The 16889-nt window shown below is 37.7% G+C and overlaps 1 protein-coding gene and 1 long non-coding RNA gene across 2 annotated transcripts in view; both read left to right on the top strand.

The window, feature by feature from the left end:
- vwa8 (von Willebrand factor A domain containing 8) overlaps positions 1-8498 on the top strand; it is an 88945-nt gene extending 80447 nt beyond the window's left edge. The window contains 5 exon segments of the mRNA XM_042730848.1: positions 2413-2506; positions 2509-2567; positions 6048-6146; positions 7259-7497; positions 8258-8498. Coding sequence (XP_042586782.1) covers positions 2413-2506; positions 2509-2567; positions 6048-6146; positions 7259-7497; positions 8258-8363 — 597 coding nt within the window. The 3' untranslated portion in view covers positions 8364-8498.
- A 1665-nt stretch (positions 8499-10163) lies between these two features.
- On the top strand, positions 10164-15320 carry LOC122138436. The gene is made up of 3 exons (XR_006155558.1): positions 10164-11374; positions 13397-13491; positions 13581-15320. It is a non-coding gene; the product is annotated as an uncharacterized LOC122138436 (long non-coding RNA).
- The last annotated feature ends 1569 nt before the right edge of the window (positions 15321-16889 follow it).

The following is a 16889-nucleotide window of genomic DNA, read 5'->3' as shown; positions in this document are numbered from 1 at the left end:
TGTAGTAACACTTTACCTATAAGGTTCCGTTTGTTAACATTGGTTACCTACATTAGTAGGATCTACACCATTGGATCCTCAAACTGTCAGACAAACCTCATAACTTCACCCCGCATCCATTCAGAATGATGCACCGCACAGTCTGGAGACAGATCTCTATGGAGACAGATTAGTCTCAAATATAATTCACGCAAAAAACACGATTCACACATGCGTAGACAATTTCACATGCATGAAACCTAATTCACGTACACACAAAAAAAATTCACGTGCGTGAAAAAAAATATATATTCACAAAAAGCAATTCACATGCGCAAAATAAAATTATATATTCATAAAATACATTTCACAAATGCAAAACACAATTCGTAGATATACAACTGTGCACAAAAACCTTTGAATGTTTAAAATGTACGAGTGTCTGAATGTACAAATCGTCATTTACTACGAATCCACTCGGATTTGTGTGTGTGTGTTTTTGAGGCTTTCCTGGCAGAGCTCTCTTCCCACGTGGGTCTGTCGTACTCTTTAGCCAATCAGATGCGAGCTTACCATTCAACCAATCATATCATAAGCCATTGAGAGTGCATTCAAGGAGCACGATTCTACGCACCTTTTGCGCAATATGGATTAATTAGAACGGAAATTAAGCCTTTACATCAGTAATCCCATAGACAGTAAAAGAAATGGACACAGTGACCCAATTGGAGCTCAATTGAGACAAGTGAAGCCCATTTTTTAGCGATTTTTAGAACTTCCGTTTCTGACACGCAGACTCAAACTAAGCTTGATGACGTCAGCAACCTGTCTGAGAGATGTAAATCTTCTAGTAGCTGTGCGTGCAAACTGCCATCGTTAATCTTGCAGAGACGGCGAGCTTGAGCGGGGAGTTCTTTGGCGTGAGTGAGCAGGAGTAAGTATTCTGATTAATTATTTTGTATAGTATTTTAAAATGTAACGCCAGGGCTTCTATGGGCTTCTCTCTTGACGTCTCCCCGATTGCCTGCGAGCTTCTGAATGCACTCTCGGTGGCTTATGATATTGATTGGTTGAGTGGTAAGCTCGCATCTGATTGGCTAAAGAGTACGACAGACCCACGTGGGAAGAGAGCTCTGCCAGGAAAGTCTCAAAAAACACACACACACAAATCCGAGTGGATTCGTAGTAAATGACGATTTGTACATTCAGACACTCGTACATTTTAAACATTCAAAGGTTTTTGTGCACAGTTGTATATCTACGAATTGTGTTTTTGCATTTGTGAAATGTATTTTTATGAATATATAATTTTATTTTGCGCATGTGAATTGCTTTTTTGTGAATATATATTTTTTTTTTTCACGCACGTGAATTTTTTTTGTGTGTACGTGAATTAGGTTTCATGCATGTGAAATTGTTTACGCATGTGTGAATCGTGTTTTTTGCGTGAATTATATTTGAGACTAATCTGTCTCCATAGATCTCCGCTTGTTCACAATGCAAGGGTAAATAACTGATTTTTGAATAAGTACAGCATTTTTTTTTTTTTTTTTTTTTTTTTTTACTCAAACACTATGTCTGTAAAGGCGAATGTTTTTTGTGTGTTTGAAGGGTGAAGAAGAATCTTTTGCCGTCTAGTTGTAACCAGTATACATTTTAAATATCCTGTGCATATAGCGCTTCATTGTTTAAATCATGGGATTCTGGCCAAGTGTATTAAACTACAAGAAAAACTATAGCACCCGTATGCTACCATAAGTTGATGAAAGCGTTTAATGCGATGCACTTGCTGCCTCAGATACAGCCATTTTAATGACAGACAAAACAAGAAATATGAGATGAAACAACATTTTTTGTCTGTGGTGGTCACTATGAAATTTTGTTGTGTGGAAAAGAGAAGCAGGTACATTCTTCCAAATTTCTCATTTTGAATTCCATGTGGAAAAAAAGAACAGCATGTAGGTTTGGAAAGGCACAGGGTGAATAAATAATGTCGTAATGTTATTTTCTGACGAACTATAAATTAAAGTTGTAGCATTATTATTTATTAGATTTCCTGATGTTTGACTAACGATTTTCTTCCTTCTCTGTTCATATTGTTTCTTCTACTGGTAATTGGGAATGCCAGTTTAGCAGACAGTCACAGCAAGAATGTCAGATAATATTTACAGTTTCCCATAAGCCCTCATTTAAAATCTGCTTTCTGAATTGATTGTTAATAACTTCAATATATTACATGGCTCCTGTATAATCCATTAAAAACCTCACTGACCATAAAGTGCTTCAGAAGAGGAGTCTGGCTAAATAGAATGCTGCAATTAAAGCAACCACGTAGTAACTCTATTAAACGATTTCCCTAATTAAATATCAGTCTGGTCATTTGAGTCTGGATGTGTGGATGACTTATGTGTTTTTCCTCTGGTCTGGCTGCAGTTGGGGTCTCCTCAGCAGAAGCTGAAGCGTTTACGTCTGCTAGCGGACGTCTCTGGCAGCATGTATCGCTTTAATGTTGTGGACTGCCGTCTGGAGCCATGGAAGCTGTGTGTATGGTGATGGAGGCTCTTGAGAGCTACGAGCACAAGTTTAAGGTGAGATTTGACAATCAGTCATCGGCTCTGTTCCAAGACCCATTTTAAGACCACTCCAAAGTAGATGGAAGTTTGGTATTTTCGATTCTTTCTTCTGAGCAAATTCTAAGGTACCATGAAGTTTAGTGCCACATTTTTATAAAAATCTAAGATTATGAGATTGAAGTCGAAAAATTTTAAGAAAAGTCAAAATTACGAGAATTCAGTCATAGCCATACTAGAATAAAGTCAAAATATTTTGAGAGTAAAGTCAAAATTACGAGAATTAAGTTGCAAAATCAAAAATGATTGATACACATGCCGCTTGAACTGAGGTGAATACAGCGTTCTTACACGCTTCATTAAAGAGTGTGACAAACACATTATTGTTAGACATATTGTTTGTATTAAGCTGAGACTTTGTTTTATATTAAAAATATCAAAAGCACAAATCGTATTGCTATTATTGGGTGGCTGTTGCACTTCAAATAATGAATGCATTCGAAGGCATGAAATATTATTTCCAAGCATACTGTCCCTGTGAATATGACACATGCTATAATTTCTGCTAATAATCCCACATACAGTATATTCAAAACAGTTGTCAGGCCACTGAAATTACACCTGGTTCTCCCAATCCGGTCCATTTTCATGCGCAATATAGGTTATACTCTCCTATAATTTAAATATTGTAATTGCTACGACTTAATACTCATAATTTTTTACTTTTTTCTCAAAATATTTCTACTTTATTCTCAAAATTTTGACTTTATTCTCAAAATATTTTGATTATTCTCATATTGCTGCAAATTTATTCTCGTAATTTCGATTTATTTCTCAAAATATTTGACTTTAATGTTAAAATAAAACTTTATTCTCGTAATTCTGAATTTTCTCTCGAAATATTTTGACTTTATTCTCGTAATTTTGACTTTATTCTCGTATTGCTATGACTTTATTTTCGTAATTTTTACCTTTTTCTCAAAATAGTTTGACTTTATTGAAATAATTTTGACTCTTTTCTCAAAATATTATGACTTCAATCTCGTAATCTTACTATTTTATATATATATATATATATATATATATAATTTATTTACTTATTTATTTATTTAACATGGCAGTAAAACACCTTTGTAGCTTTGCAACATCCCTGCAAAGATGAAAAAAAAAAGTCAGTTCTGGTTTACTGATGTTAGAAAGATTTTAGGCACTTTTCAGCTAGTCAGGCTAGAAGACTGGTTTAAACTAACCAACACCAGTTTACCATCTTAGTCATTCCATTTGAATGAAATTGCTGCCATAAGACTAGAAGACTAGACTATTAGACAGCAAGGTGGCTCACTAGATTTTGGGACAGAACTTTTCATTTGAAATGAATTCAAGCCTCTGCTCAGTCAATCTAATTTTGATGGCCATCTCATCTTAAGTTGACCACAGAGTTCAAATATAGTCAGTACATGTTGATCTATCGCAATCTTCTCACCACAAACTCAATAAAAATAGCAAAATCTGTTTGCAATAAACCTTCTCCAGGCAACACACCATGGAAACGGCCCTTCTGTTGACGTCCTCAAAGAGTGAAAGTCTTGGGCCGATCTGATGAGTAATAGGGATGTCCCCACCACACTTGCTGACACACTGTTATGGAGGTTGCCATTGGAAATAAAAATGAAGTAAGGTATCGTTTGCCATGGAGACGGTCATGCCGGTTTAGGTTTAGATTAGTGGTTAGCAGCTCAGTCTCAGTCTCTCTTTCACTTGATGTTCCTCTTTTTCCTGCCTCCATCTCTGTCCGTCTGAGCTGCTGGCTGATGCTCTGGAGGCAGTGAATCACGGCTCTTGTTGGGAGCTGCTCGCAGATTTGTAGGGGCCGCACAAAAGATGATCTGTTATCTCCATCCCGGGGAGTTTGGGGGAGGAAGACAGCGGAAGATATGCAGCTGCGGCTGTCAATGGCTCACATTATCCCTCTCTGCTCTAATGTGCATCAACACTTTCAATGTGTGGGGTCAGATCTGAGGCTGGACGATATAAATATAGATTGTGTTATGTTTATAAAACAGCTGGATCCGATGCAGTAATTTGGCTACCAACAGCACTGAAACAGTTCACTCTTTCTATCACTCGATCACAGGGCAGTGCATTGCATACATATCAATATTGCTTAAATATATAATATACATTTTTGACCATGAAAAACAAACCAGTAGTGTATGGAGGACCAAACCAATAAAAGTTAAAAATAGAATAAAAATAAATGTAAAAATAAATACATAAAAAAAATACATAAAGGAAAAGTAGTGTATATGTTTTAGCTTTATTAGTTACTGTAGTTAGTTACTGTAGAGTGTAATAGATGGTGACAAAGAGGAATGAAGTGACAGTGATATGTGAGATGGTAAGTATGTTAATGTGTGTGTGTGTGTGTGTGTGTGTGAGGGCCGCCAGACTTTATGGCCCCATGTTAGCTGTCAAACGAGCTGGTTGCTCTTCCAGCTGGCCTGTCATATATCTGTTTCTCTGTGACACTTACATAATCTGCATTACATAAAAGTGCATCTGATAACTCATCCACCTGTGATCTAAAGGCAGGTGTCACACACATTCTCCTCATTTGTCCTTTGACCCGCTCAGCTCTGCTGGTTACACATTACTCTGTGTCCCCTTAGTCTCATATTGTCACCCTCTGACAATCAACACAGAGTCTGGTCCATACTGATGCTTTTTCTGACAAATAATCTTGAAAGTATGTTAGACAGATTAAAACCAGTCCACTCTGGCTCCCAGATATTGTGTAATGTTAACCAGTCAGATCTGATCTAGGAATTTCAATCAACTTCTGCAACCTTGCTTTACAGTATACATCCATGGGCATGTTGCTTGAGGTCTGAGACTAGTGTCCCCTTGATACGACCAGCCAAAAGTATGCCGAAGACATTGACGTAATGGAATTTGATGCATTTCAGATTGTCAGTGCCATCAACTGCTGCATTGTTGGCAAAGACACCCGCTCACTGTTGAGCTGGACAAAAGATTATTATGAAACTTCCTATTTTGATTTGACTATTCATGAGTGTAACTCATAACATCAACTCTGTGTGTCTGCCATCCAGATTGTTATGTAATAATAACTTATTTACGTCAGCATCACATCACAAGAATTTTGTGACTTGGAAGTAAATGATCTTTATTATTTATTATTATTTCAAAATGATCTCTGAAATTCTCAATGCAAAGTCTACACAAATGTTCTAAAACTTTGAGTTTTCTTTGTGATGGATTCCAGACAGAAACTGCTGTACAGTTATTTGGTAGAGTATTATCCAGTATTGTGGTATGTGTCTTGTCTTGATTTTTTACATATCTCAGAAATCTACAATGACAAAAATACCCTACGGTACACTTCTAATAATGCATTGGGCATATTATTGTTTGGCTTGTCATTTTCTTTGTAGCATGGTCTAACCCTTCTACTCCTTCCTGTTTTTTCCTCTGTAGTATGATATTATGGGGCACTCTGGAGATGGGTTTGACATAGAACTGGTCAGATGTGACAAAGTGCCCAAGAACAATAAGGAGAGGCTGGATGTTTTGAAGGTACAGTAATGCTTCTGTAATGCAGGGGTGACCTCATTTCCTGTGTTTGTTTTGAAGTCTATGCTCTTATGAATTCACATGTGCTGACGTAGTAGCCAGCGTTTCTCCTAGAATTCCTCCTATTGTCTTATGTGACCACATCAGGAAGAAAGTCGAGCATAAATTCTCAGAGATGTTCTCTGGGATTCACTGACGCACGACTGCAGCCAGATGGTGGCCTTTAAATCTGAAACAATCCCATTTCTTTCCAAAGCAAAATTCTAGTTCCCCTGGTTTCAGCAATCACTGCAAAAAAAGAATTTAAAGCAGTCATTAATTCCCTTTGTTTTTTGTATTTTGTACTGATCTCTGAGGTCCACTTATAATGTTATCGAAATATTTATTTGGATAGGCGTGGCGGATTTTAGACCCACTGCTACGATTGGCTGTCAGTTGTGTTTGACGTCTATGTCCTTCACAGATGGACACTGCTGTGATTTAGGTTAAAAATGCATAAATACTCACATCAATTGATCAGTTTAATAGACAAAGCAACAGTGATCATGTAATGAAAACAGTTACTCACACTTGTGTGTTGTGACATTACCGTCAGATCCAATATAGTTGGTACAGCATCGACTTTTAGTTAAATCTTTCCGAAAATCCTGCATCTAATTTTGCTTTGTTTGAAAACAAATCTGCGGTGAAATGAAGTGAACAAAGGACAGTGTTCTTACTGACGTGGTCTGGAACTTTATGAAGAATAAAGTTTTTCAAATTAAGTTTATTGTTTGGTTTCTACGTAGACCTGCGTTTTCTGTTTTTTTTTTTTTTTTTTTTTTTTTCTGTAGAAGCAGGCGTTCATTACTGTCATGAGGTGCTCAAATTTCAAACAAGATTAAAATGTGTCTAACCAGCCAGCATGGAAAAAAACTAGTATGCTCAAATGAGGCAGATATTTCTCCTTCAACTATTTCCCATGTGCAAAAATACTGATATGTTGTCCAGAATCAACTTCAGTGTGTAAACTATGTTTGCGCCAGCCACCCCATGGGAATTGCACTAAAAACTGTTTAGCATATGGTCTGAATATGCATTATTACCTCTTCTTCTGCTGTACGCCACCATCCCAGACCATGCATGCCCACTCATAGTTCTGCATGAGCGGAGACTACACGCTGGAGGGCACCGAACACGCCATGAAGGAGCTGGCGCATGAAGAAGTCAACGAGTATTTTGTCATCGTTCTGAGCGACTCCAACCTGGAGCGCTACGGGATCAGCCCCGACCGGTTTGCACGCACCCTCACCAGTAACCCACAGGTCAATGCCTTTGCCATCTTCTTCGGTTCCCTGGGAGATCAGGCGGACAGGTGAGGTTGATGTCCTGCAGCAGCTTGCGTGTTAAACATTAGTGTGCTTGGTTAAAGGTTAAGCCTGGATTAGAAACAGCCAGTGACATTTCAGCAGAACTGCCGTGCAGGGAAAGTTGGTTTGTAAAGTTCACTTAAAAAAAAAACAAGGGCCATTTCAGTGCTAATTGCAGTGCAAAGTCTCAAATGTTTAGAGCGACAATATAAGGCATAATGAGTTTGAAATGTAATTAGCATTCCCTTTCTGTCATCACTTTGCTGTGGCTTGTGTGATTTGTACGGCCTTTTTCCAATAAAAGATGAGAGTCTATAGGCTCATGTACAGCTCTCTTTGGTGCATTGTTCTTGTTATTTGGTGCATTTTGTGGGTCTTGACTCACAGAGGGGACATAAGGAGAGCTTGAAGGCATGCAGAAGGCGCCACCGTGGTGGTCGGACACGTCACATATAGGCTGTCTTTTCATGGCCTCCTTGATTTAAAGAGCAGTCCATGTGCCTTCTTTTTAAAGGGACTAAATGACAGTAATGAATGATTAGTGAGGAGGGAGGGGCGGCAGCTAAGTGAAAGGACAGGGGCGGCACTTTGTTTTCAGCCCCTCTTAACCAACAGGCTTTTCTCAAGACCCTGTGTCTTATCAGCCCCACTGTGAATGACAGCCATTGTCCCTCCTAGGCAGGAGTAGGAACTGGGGAGGAAAAGCTCATTTGCATTGCTAATGTTTGATGTGGGGGCTCTTTTCTCTCTCTCTCCGACATCCAGGCTCCAGAGGACTCTGCCGGCCGGACGATCTTTTGTCGCCATGGACACCAAGCAGATCCCCCAAATTTGGAGGATTTTCACAACCACCATGCTGTCCAGTGCCTGAGAGAACTCCAGTGGGGCGAATCGCACTGAAATTGACATGTCACTGATGACAGTGATCTCTGTGTCGAGGAGCAACAGGTTGAATCTCATGATAAAAATCAGGGTTACATTTCACTGGAAAATCAAAAGAAAGATAAAAAAAAACAGAATTATACTTATAATATATATATATATATATATATATATATATATATATATATATATATATATATATATATATATATATATATATATATATAATATATATATATGTTATAAAATTAATTTATTGTACCAACATTCTTTATAGTTCGGAATGACAGTAACGAGAATCCCCATTCAGAATAAATATAATTACAAGAAGCTAATAAGTTAAATGTCCATGAATACAGTAAAAAATAAAAAAGTAAAACATTACTGATGTTTATGTAAGCTGATTTAAAAAATAAATATTTCAACGTATTTCTTTAATACAATATAAAGTTCAGAATAAATGTAATGAGAATTCAAATTGGGAATAAATGGAATTACAAAAAAAGTAAAATTCCCATAAAAACGGTAAGAATAAAATAACTGACAGTCATGTATGTTAATTAGAAAAAAAACTGTATGCTTATTTATAATATCAGTATTTTTAATACAATAAAAAGTCTGAATGACATCAATGACAAGCCCCAATTGAGAATAAATAGGTGGTGAGAATTTAGGAGAATATGCTTATTTGTCATTAAAAATTATATATATGACCTGACCTGGAAATGTCAAAAAAGAACAGAGACCTGTCTGCCCTCCATACACCCTCAGTCTCAATGGACTATACTACATACAAATCCATAGCAATTATGTGATGTATGAGGACTGAACTGTATGAGTCTAGAATATTTGCACAAGTGCATAGTGTTTTGGAAATTATTATTACTAGATGATATTTTAATTTTGACAGTTGTTGTTTTAAAGAGGTCATCAGATGCCCAATTTCCACAAGTTAATATAATTCTTTAAGGTCTTAATGAAAGTCTGTAACATACTTTGGTTAAAATTCCTCAATGGTAAAACAACACCCTTTTTACCCTGTCAAAATCAGCTCTGTTTTCAGCAACCCGTTTTAGTGCATGTTCCTTTAAATGCTAATGAGCTCTCTCTTCCGTTGTGTGACGAGCAGTTCTCATGATATTGTTTACTTTAGTGGCGAAGCTTTTTTAATGGGACGTTATTAGTTATGATGATTTGTGGAGATTCATAAAAGAACCTTATACTCACTTCTTCTGTAGGTGAGGCTGGATCACAAATGATTTGCGTGAACATAGACGCATTTATGTAGATCGGGGGTGCATTCCCTTCAGAAACAAATGTAATCCACTGCGTCTTCAGCGGCTCAGCTGTCGGGAGTAAATGACGACTGCTATGTTCATTATTCCATCCAACAACAGATCACCTCAATCGCTTAGGAGTCATTCTTGTCTACATCTGCTCTGGCGGTGAAACAATGGTGGACTGTTTACAGCTCACTCAGGGCGGGTCTAAGGTAAAACGCTAGTGTCAATCAGCAATCGTGAGAGTGGCCTGGGTCTGTGTGACATCACACAGACAGGCATCTGAGAATGGCTTGATATGAGAAAGGGGAAATTATTTAACAAGATTTAAAAAAAAAACACTAGGTGGAACACTGGCTGCATCCGATGACCCTTTTAATGTATTCTGTGAGGTATTAACAATCACACACATGCCTAAACGTCTATCCACGCTGTTAAGACTGTTTTATCAGGTGAGTGCATTGATTTAATTGTGTGTTTAATAGAGCTGGGGGATATAATCAAATAGGTACTGATGCATTTTCACTGCATTCAGTATATCTAAAAATGTACTGTATGTATATTTGCTTTGAAATTGTTTAAAAAGGGTTTATTTTAACCAAACAATTGCCAACAGATTGAAAATATTTAACATTGGAACTAAATTTGAGCTCAAAGTAAATACATTAATGCACTAGTCAATTTACATTATTACATTATTATAATTATTATTATATGCTACAAAATAATATTGTAAAATATGTACAAATTCATATTCACAACAAAGTTGCTTGGTTTTATATACCACTAACACATCCTTGGGAATATTGTAAGTATTAAATATATTAAATATATAACCAGCTCTGGTTAAGAGTGTATTATTAGAACATGACCTGTTTTGTTTTCAATAGCCCTATGTTGTGTAAGAGTTGGCACTCTTTCTTCAAGTTTGTTGGGATTTTCCTGTGTCCTCTAAACACATCATTGTAAAGTGCACACATCCTGTAACTTACAGAGGCGGAGGAGAAAGAGAGAGAGAGTCAGCCGCACACCACCACCGCCCCATCAGCCAAGACTTCCTCATAAATCTCTTTCCGTCCTGAGAAACCAGAACCTCAAGTGCAATTCCACACCACATTCCTCAGCCGTCCCATTGCACACTCATCACTCTTTAACCAAATGAGTGCAAATGAAAATGTATTTGTGATCTCTGACAGGTCTGACACTTAGCTCCGCTGACACAGAGCTGTGCGAAACTCGAAAGGAAAAACAGTGGCTCACAGAAATAGCAGGTCAAAAGAACAGATGAAGTTGCGTTTTCAGCACCCAAAGATGAGGGTATTTTTACTGCAGAAAAGTATAGCCTTCTGTGCATCCTGTGTTTGTGAGTCAGCTTGAGGGAGACTTCCTGTCCTGACCTCTGCTCTGCACCGGGCCCATGTTAGCAGTGCTGAGTGTGGAATGTCATCCACCTGACCGCATGTGCTTCTTCACTGCTTGCGCAAACTCCTCTGAGATGCTTGATTTCCAAGTGCTCCATGTATGTCAAAAGTTTTTTTTTCCTTCCTGTCCGCTGGACCCACTGACGCCCGGCCTGCCACCCTGCCCCTCACACTGAGCTGAGGAATCCAGCTCCTGGCTCCAGTTACGCCACACTCCCGAGATGTTGCCGAGGAGAAAGTGGCACAGTAATTTATAGAATCTGGCCACCGTGACGAGTTGAACTTCGGAAAGCCAGCAGGTAGCAGGAATGTTCTCCTGAAAACACTCTCTTCCAGAACCGACTGAGCTGCCTACTAAACTCAAAGTATACTTCAGTTTTGATGTGAACTCTTAAAGGGATACTTCACCCAAAAATGTTAATTGATGTCATTAATTACTCACCCACCTCATGTCGTTCCAAAACTTCATTCATCTTCAGAACACAAATTAAGATATCTGCTTTCTGACCCTTCATAGACAGCAACCGAACTAGCACATTCAAGACCCAGAAAGGTAGTAAGGACATCATTAAAATAGTCTGTAACATCAAAGACGGGCACGAACGAGAAGAGTTGTTGAATAAAGTCGTTATTATTGTTGTCTTTGTGCACAAAAAGTATTCTCGTAGCTTTATAACATTACAGCTGAACCACTGATGTCACATGCACTATTTTAACAATGTCCTTAATAACTTTCTGTGCCTTAAACGTGTCCATTGCATGGCGTTGCAGTCTATAAAATAACGAATGTTATCCAAATAAATGATGTCAATTCAAAATTGACTATTTCACTCTCTATTTGTGTATGCTATGACATCCCACATGAAATAATACTAGTGTTTTTGAACCATAGTATAATAGCGTATTATACTGTATATATTATAGTATTTACTACACTGTTAATAAATGCTACAGCATACTGTAGTATTAACAATAGTCAACTGATAAACTATAGTAAATACTGTAGTATACTTTAGTTTTTACTACAGTAAACTGTAGTGTGTTGTAGTATAATATACCCTATAGTTGTAGGAAACTTGGGTAAAGTAATTTGTTTATATTACTATAGTTGTTATATTATAGAATTACCGCAACAAATTAATTCAAGTACTTTTCTATGTGGGATTTTATGCTTTTTTGATTGTCATGCCATTAGCTTAGCATCATGCTAACACCAAACTCCTTTGAAATCAATTGTGGGATGAGCCTTTATGCAAGGAGCATCATTTGTATGAGTTTCTGCTAATGCAGAGCATCACTTAAGAGTTTAATTTTCGTTATGATGCATATGTAGGCTGTAAACAGCAAAGCAGCTTGCTAGGTTTTGGAACAGAGCCCAAACAGATCCTCTGTGCCTTGAAGGGCAGAACACAGCATGCGTGTTCACACATATATATACATCACTACACTGAAATGGCGTGCCAAGACTCCAGCCTTAGCAAATAAATGAATCATCACATTTCATTCACCCACACAGGCCTCGTTTACTACTCATCAGGATTAATTGTATTTTGTAAGCGCCAACATGTCTTGTAAAAACAATGTAATAACTGACAATTACAGCCGTTGAAGCTCATAATTTAAGTCTGATTGACTTGTTAATCACAGCTGAACTTGTAATATTATTGTATTCCTCATATCTTCAGATTTTTACTTGGTCTGTTTCAGATGTAGAACGGTGTAATGAACACATGTTAACAGATTAAATGAACAATAAGCATCTGTGTTTGTCTGCTGAGTGTGTGCAAACTGACTGCTGCTGACTGTGTCCCATGCTAAGAGTGAAGAGTTTTATGACACCAGTAAAGCTCAAAATATTTACATCTTTAATTCACTGTCAGTTTTAAGACAGTGGACCAATTAGCTTAATCTAGATCAATCAGATTCAACTTTTTAATGTTTTTGAAAAGTGTTTAGAAGTCTATAAAAGTCTTATTGTCACTAAGAATACATTTATTTGATTAAAAATGAAAAAAAAAAGAATATTATTACCATTTAAAATAACTTATTGGATGAATGTTTTCTGTTTGAATATATTTATGAATGTAATTTATTCCTATGATGAATTACAAAGTATTAATTTCATACTGACCAGAATATATATATATTACTAACCCTTAAATTTTGAATGGTGTTGTGTAAGCATAGATAAAAGCAGAAATACCCCCTTCAAGCAAATCAGTGCTAAAGCTGATAGAAACATCAGTTGTTAATGTTTTCCATTATGTGTTTTCTTGTGAAGTCTGTCCATTGACTGGTGTGTTCTGCTGGTGTACTGACAGATCGACTGCTCCAGAAGACCTGCTTGTGTTATTTGACTTGAAACAAAGAAAAGAAAAGCTGTCTAGAATTCTCAGAAGTGTGCTGATAGCTGCGGGTAAATGTTTATTTCCTCTGTGATATGTAGCTATTTAGGCAGTGGTTTTGTTCAGGCAATAACACGATCATTTCTTTCATGTTCCTCAGACTCCTCGAGCAGATGTCAAAACACCCACCTGCGCCTCAAATAACCACCTTTAATCTGCATTTGTGACGTCAGTCCCTACGTTCTGTCATTTTCCCAGCAGAACACAGTTATTTGAAGCAGAACTACAATGGATTTGCTTCATGAATGTTGTATATTTCCTTCAGGCGCTGTTTTTCATGTAGTATTTACTGGGGGAGGAGGTGTGGACTGATCTATGCTGGATTTGTGATGACACGGTTTCATACAGTAGTTGTGCAATGATCAAACTCATCATACACTCATGCCTGGAGGAATGTGACCTTTGCATGAACACCGTCCTCTATTTAAAGCTACTAATGCACACACACACTCACACAATGGGAGTGTGCTAATAAACACCTACACAAACGGACTTCTGCAAGCGGGTTTGTTCCCTTTGTTTGGCAGTATTCGATGAGGTTAGTCTGACTCACATGTGCCTGTGCTAACAAGCTTCCTGATGCCGCTGCTACTCTACAGAGGGATGGAAAGAGGAAGCATCTAATTAGCACATGGGATCTGAAGCCGCAGAATTTGATTATGCTTTCAGCCACTTAAAATGGTGTCTCTCCACTCCATATTTGTCAACCTGGGCTCATTAGAAAGATGTGCCAGTGGTGGTGTTTCTTCATGCACATTTCACTACACTTACAAAGTGACATGTTAGTTCAGTTGCAGATTTTGTATGTATGCTTCAGTTCGGAAATTACATTTCACAAGAATATACATGTTCGAAAATAACACCACTTACACAAAATCCTAAACTTAACCGACAGAATTAACAAAAGCAAATGGAAAATGCCATTTTAGTATCCAAGTGACTCGTATTTGAGAGTTTCACATCGCATGTGCGATGCTGCACCAGGTGAGCTGCCGAGCAAGTTTATGATGTCAGAAAAGCCATAGATATGGAGCTGGTTATGAGATGCAAACATCAAAATGTGATTTTGTGTGAGCGATTTTCTGTTTTTATTATATAGTTCTGGTCATATTAACAGAGTAGTCAGCAGTATCGGTAATGTGCATCACGCTGCTGTCACTTAATACACAGATGTAATATAAACATGCAATATCTTGACTGTGTTTTTGTAACTTACGTGTGCTTTAACATAAACTTGCATGTATTTGACAGTTTTAGCACAATAAGACATGAAAGAGAACTTAGTTAAGTACTCACATGCCACTTTCTGAACACATGCTTTGGATGTGTGCACTCAGAAAACTGTATATCTGAAGTTTAAACTGATATGGCTTTAAAACAATTTCAGCACATGATAATCAAAACCAAACATGTTTTTAACAGAGTATCTGAGGAAGGAGCTGTTTTGACGCAGCTCTTTTCTGGAAAAGGCGTATTTTTTTGAGCTGAAACTTCACAGACACATTCTGGGGATACCTGAGGTTTTTATTACAGCTTGGTTAAATGGGAATAATAGGTGACCTTTAAAATTAAAATATTAAAATTAAAATATTAGGGTTCACACCAACGTATGATAATGTTTGTTTATTGTAAGCAAATGCTGCAGTTTTATTGTCTGCCACTTTAAACACTTACGCTCTTTAAAGAAGGATGAATTCTGATTATCTGTCATTGTTTTTATCAGTTGATAAACAGCTGGAAAAATTAATTTTGAAAGAGATTGTAACTCTGTTCCATTATAGTTATGGTGTGGACTTGTTATGGTATGGTTATAGTTCTCTTTCTTGGTGGGAGCAGGCCTGTATTCAGTGAAAATTTCCTCTGCACTTTCATTTCCATTCTCAAAAGTGAGAATGCAAAGATTTTTAATTAATAGTAGTTTTTCAATTTCAGTTTTTTCTTCAAACAAATCTTTCATATTACATGAGTTTGGCACTACATTTATGGTGCCACGTTCACTATGAAATTTTGTTATACTGTATGGTAAAGAAAGAGCAGCATAAGGATTCACACAGCAGCACCAGTGAATAAATGATGACAGAACTTTGGCAAGTTTGGGACAAGCGTATATTTAACGGTCTGTCAGCTGTTGTTTCATTTTCCATTACCAGACAATGAGGGATTCTTGGGAAAGGGTCATGTAAGGGGTTTTCCACGAGAAAGTATATGGGGCCAGGTGTTGGGGCATAGAGGAGATGCGTCAGCTCTGACTATATCTGTCATGGCTATTGGGTCAGGATTACGACAGTCTGCTGCTGCTCTCTCTGTCTGTCTGTGTGTGTGTGTGTGTGTGTGTGTGTGTGTAGGGGATCTGGGCTGTTTTAAGAACTTGGGAGGCCAATGAACGACCACAGGTGCTCCTCAGGTGGGCTTTAACACAGAGTCATTACTACCCAATTAATCCATCAGAAACTGCCAGCACTAGACTGCCATTAACACTTGATGCTCTCAAAATATGCTTTTCATATTCCAATTGGTCAATATAGCACAGTTTCTCAGCTTATTGCTCAAGTATTTTCTAATTTCATTCAAACCATTGAGTCCTGAGTTTGTGTGATAGTGTGCATATTTTGAACTGTGTCATCCATTACTCTCTGAACCAAGTCCATGCAGGAATGCAGTTCCCTCAGTCTGAAGATTGAATCTGTCCTGTTTGCCCTCATGGGGGTGTCAAAAAAGAGAATATGAGTATTCAGGGTCTGACCGACCTCATCCATCAAGACCAACAAGGTGCCAATGGTTCAGTGTGAGGCTATGGGGCATGATGGATAAGACTGGACACCGAATCTTCATCTCTTTTGTTTCTCAGATCAGTACTGGAGAGACTGGAGAGGGGAAGCAGATTCCTGCCCTGCAGTTCACCCTCAACTGCTGCTTTACTCTGCCAAGTCACTGCAGCTTCCACAAGCGCTGGTGTCACATGGGATGCAAACACGTCCAGATGTCCTGGACTGAGTCTAACTTGGTTTATAAATCTTAGCAACATCCAGTCAGCCTTGTGTTTCTCAGTTTGTTTTGTCACTGTCAAAGGACTAGTTTACACAAAAAGTCATGCCATTATATATGTTTTTTTTTTGTTTTGTTTTGGTTGTTTGTTTGTTTTAATCCTTAAAGGATTGAGAATGACATTTAGTATTTATCATTTGTGTCCATCGAAATATCAAGGTCATAAAGTTTGGATGGACATGAGGGTGAATAAATGATGACAGATTTGTCAATTGTAAGTGAACTGTCTGTTTAAAGTTCCTGGATGTTTGTCTTGTTAGTATGTTTTTACTTCATATTGAGTGATTCCCTCTCTTCTCCTCATTCTTGTGATCTTTCGTCACTGGATTATGTCAGATGGGTGTGACGCTGTGTGTTTGGACGC

The sequence above is a fragment of the Cyprinus carpio genome, chromosome B9, assembly GCF_018340385.1.
Source record: "Cyprinus carpio isolate SPL01 chromosome B9, ASM1834038v1, whole genome shotgun sequence".
Lineage (NCBI taxonomy): Eukaryota > Metazoa > Chordata > Actinopteri > Cypriniformes > Cyprinidae > Cyprinus > Cyprinus carpio.
This window is presented reverse-complemented; position numbering and strand designations above follow the sequence as displayed.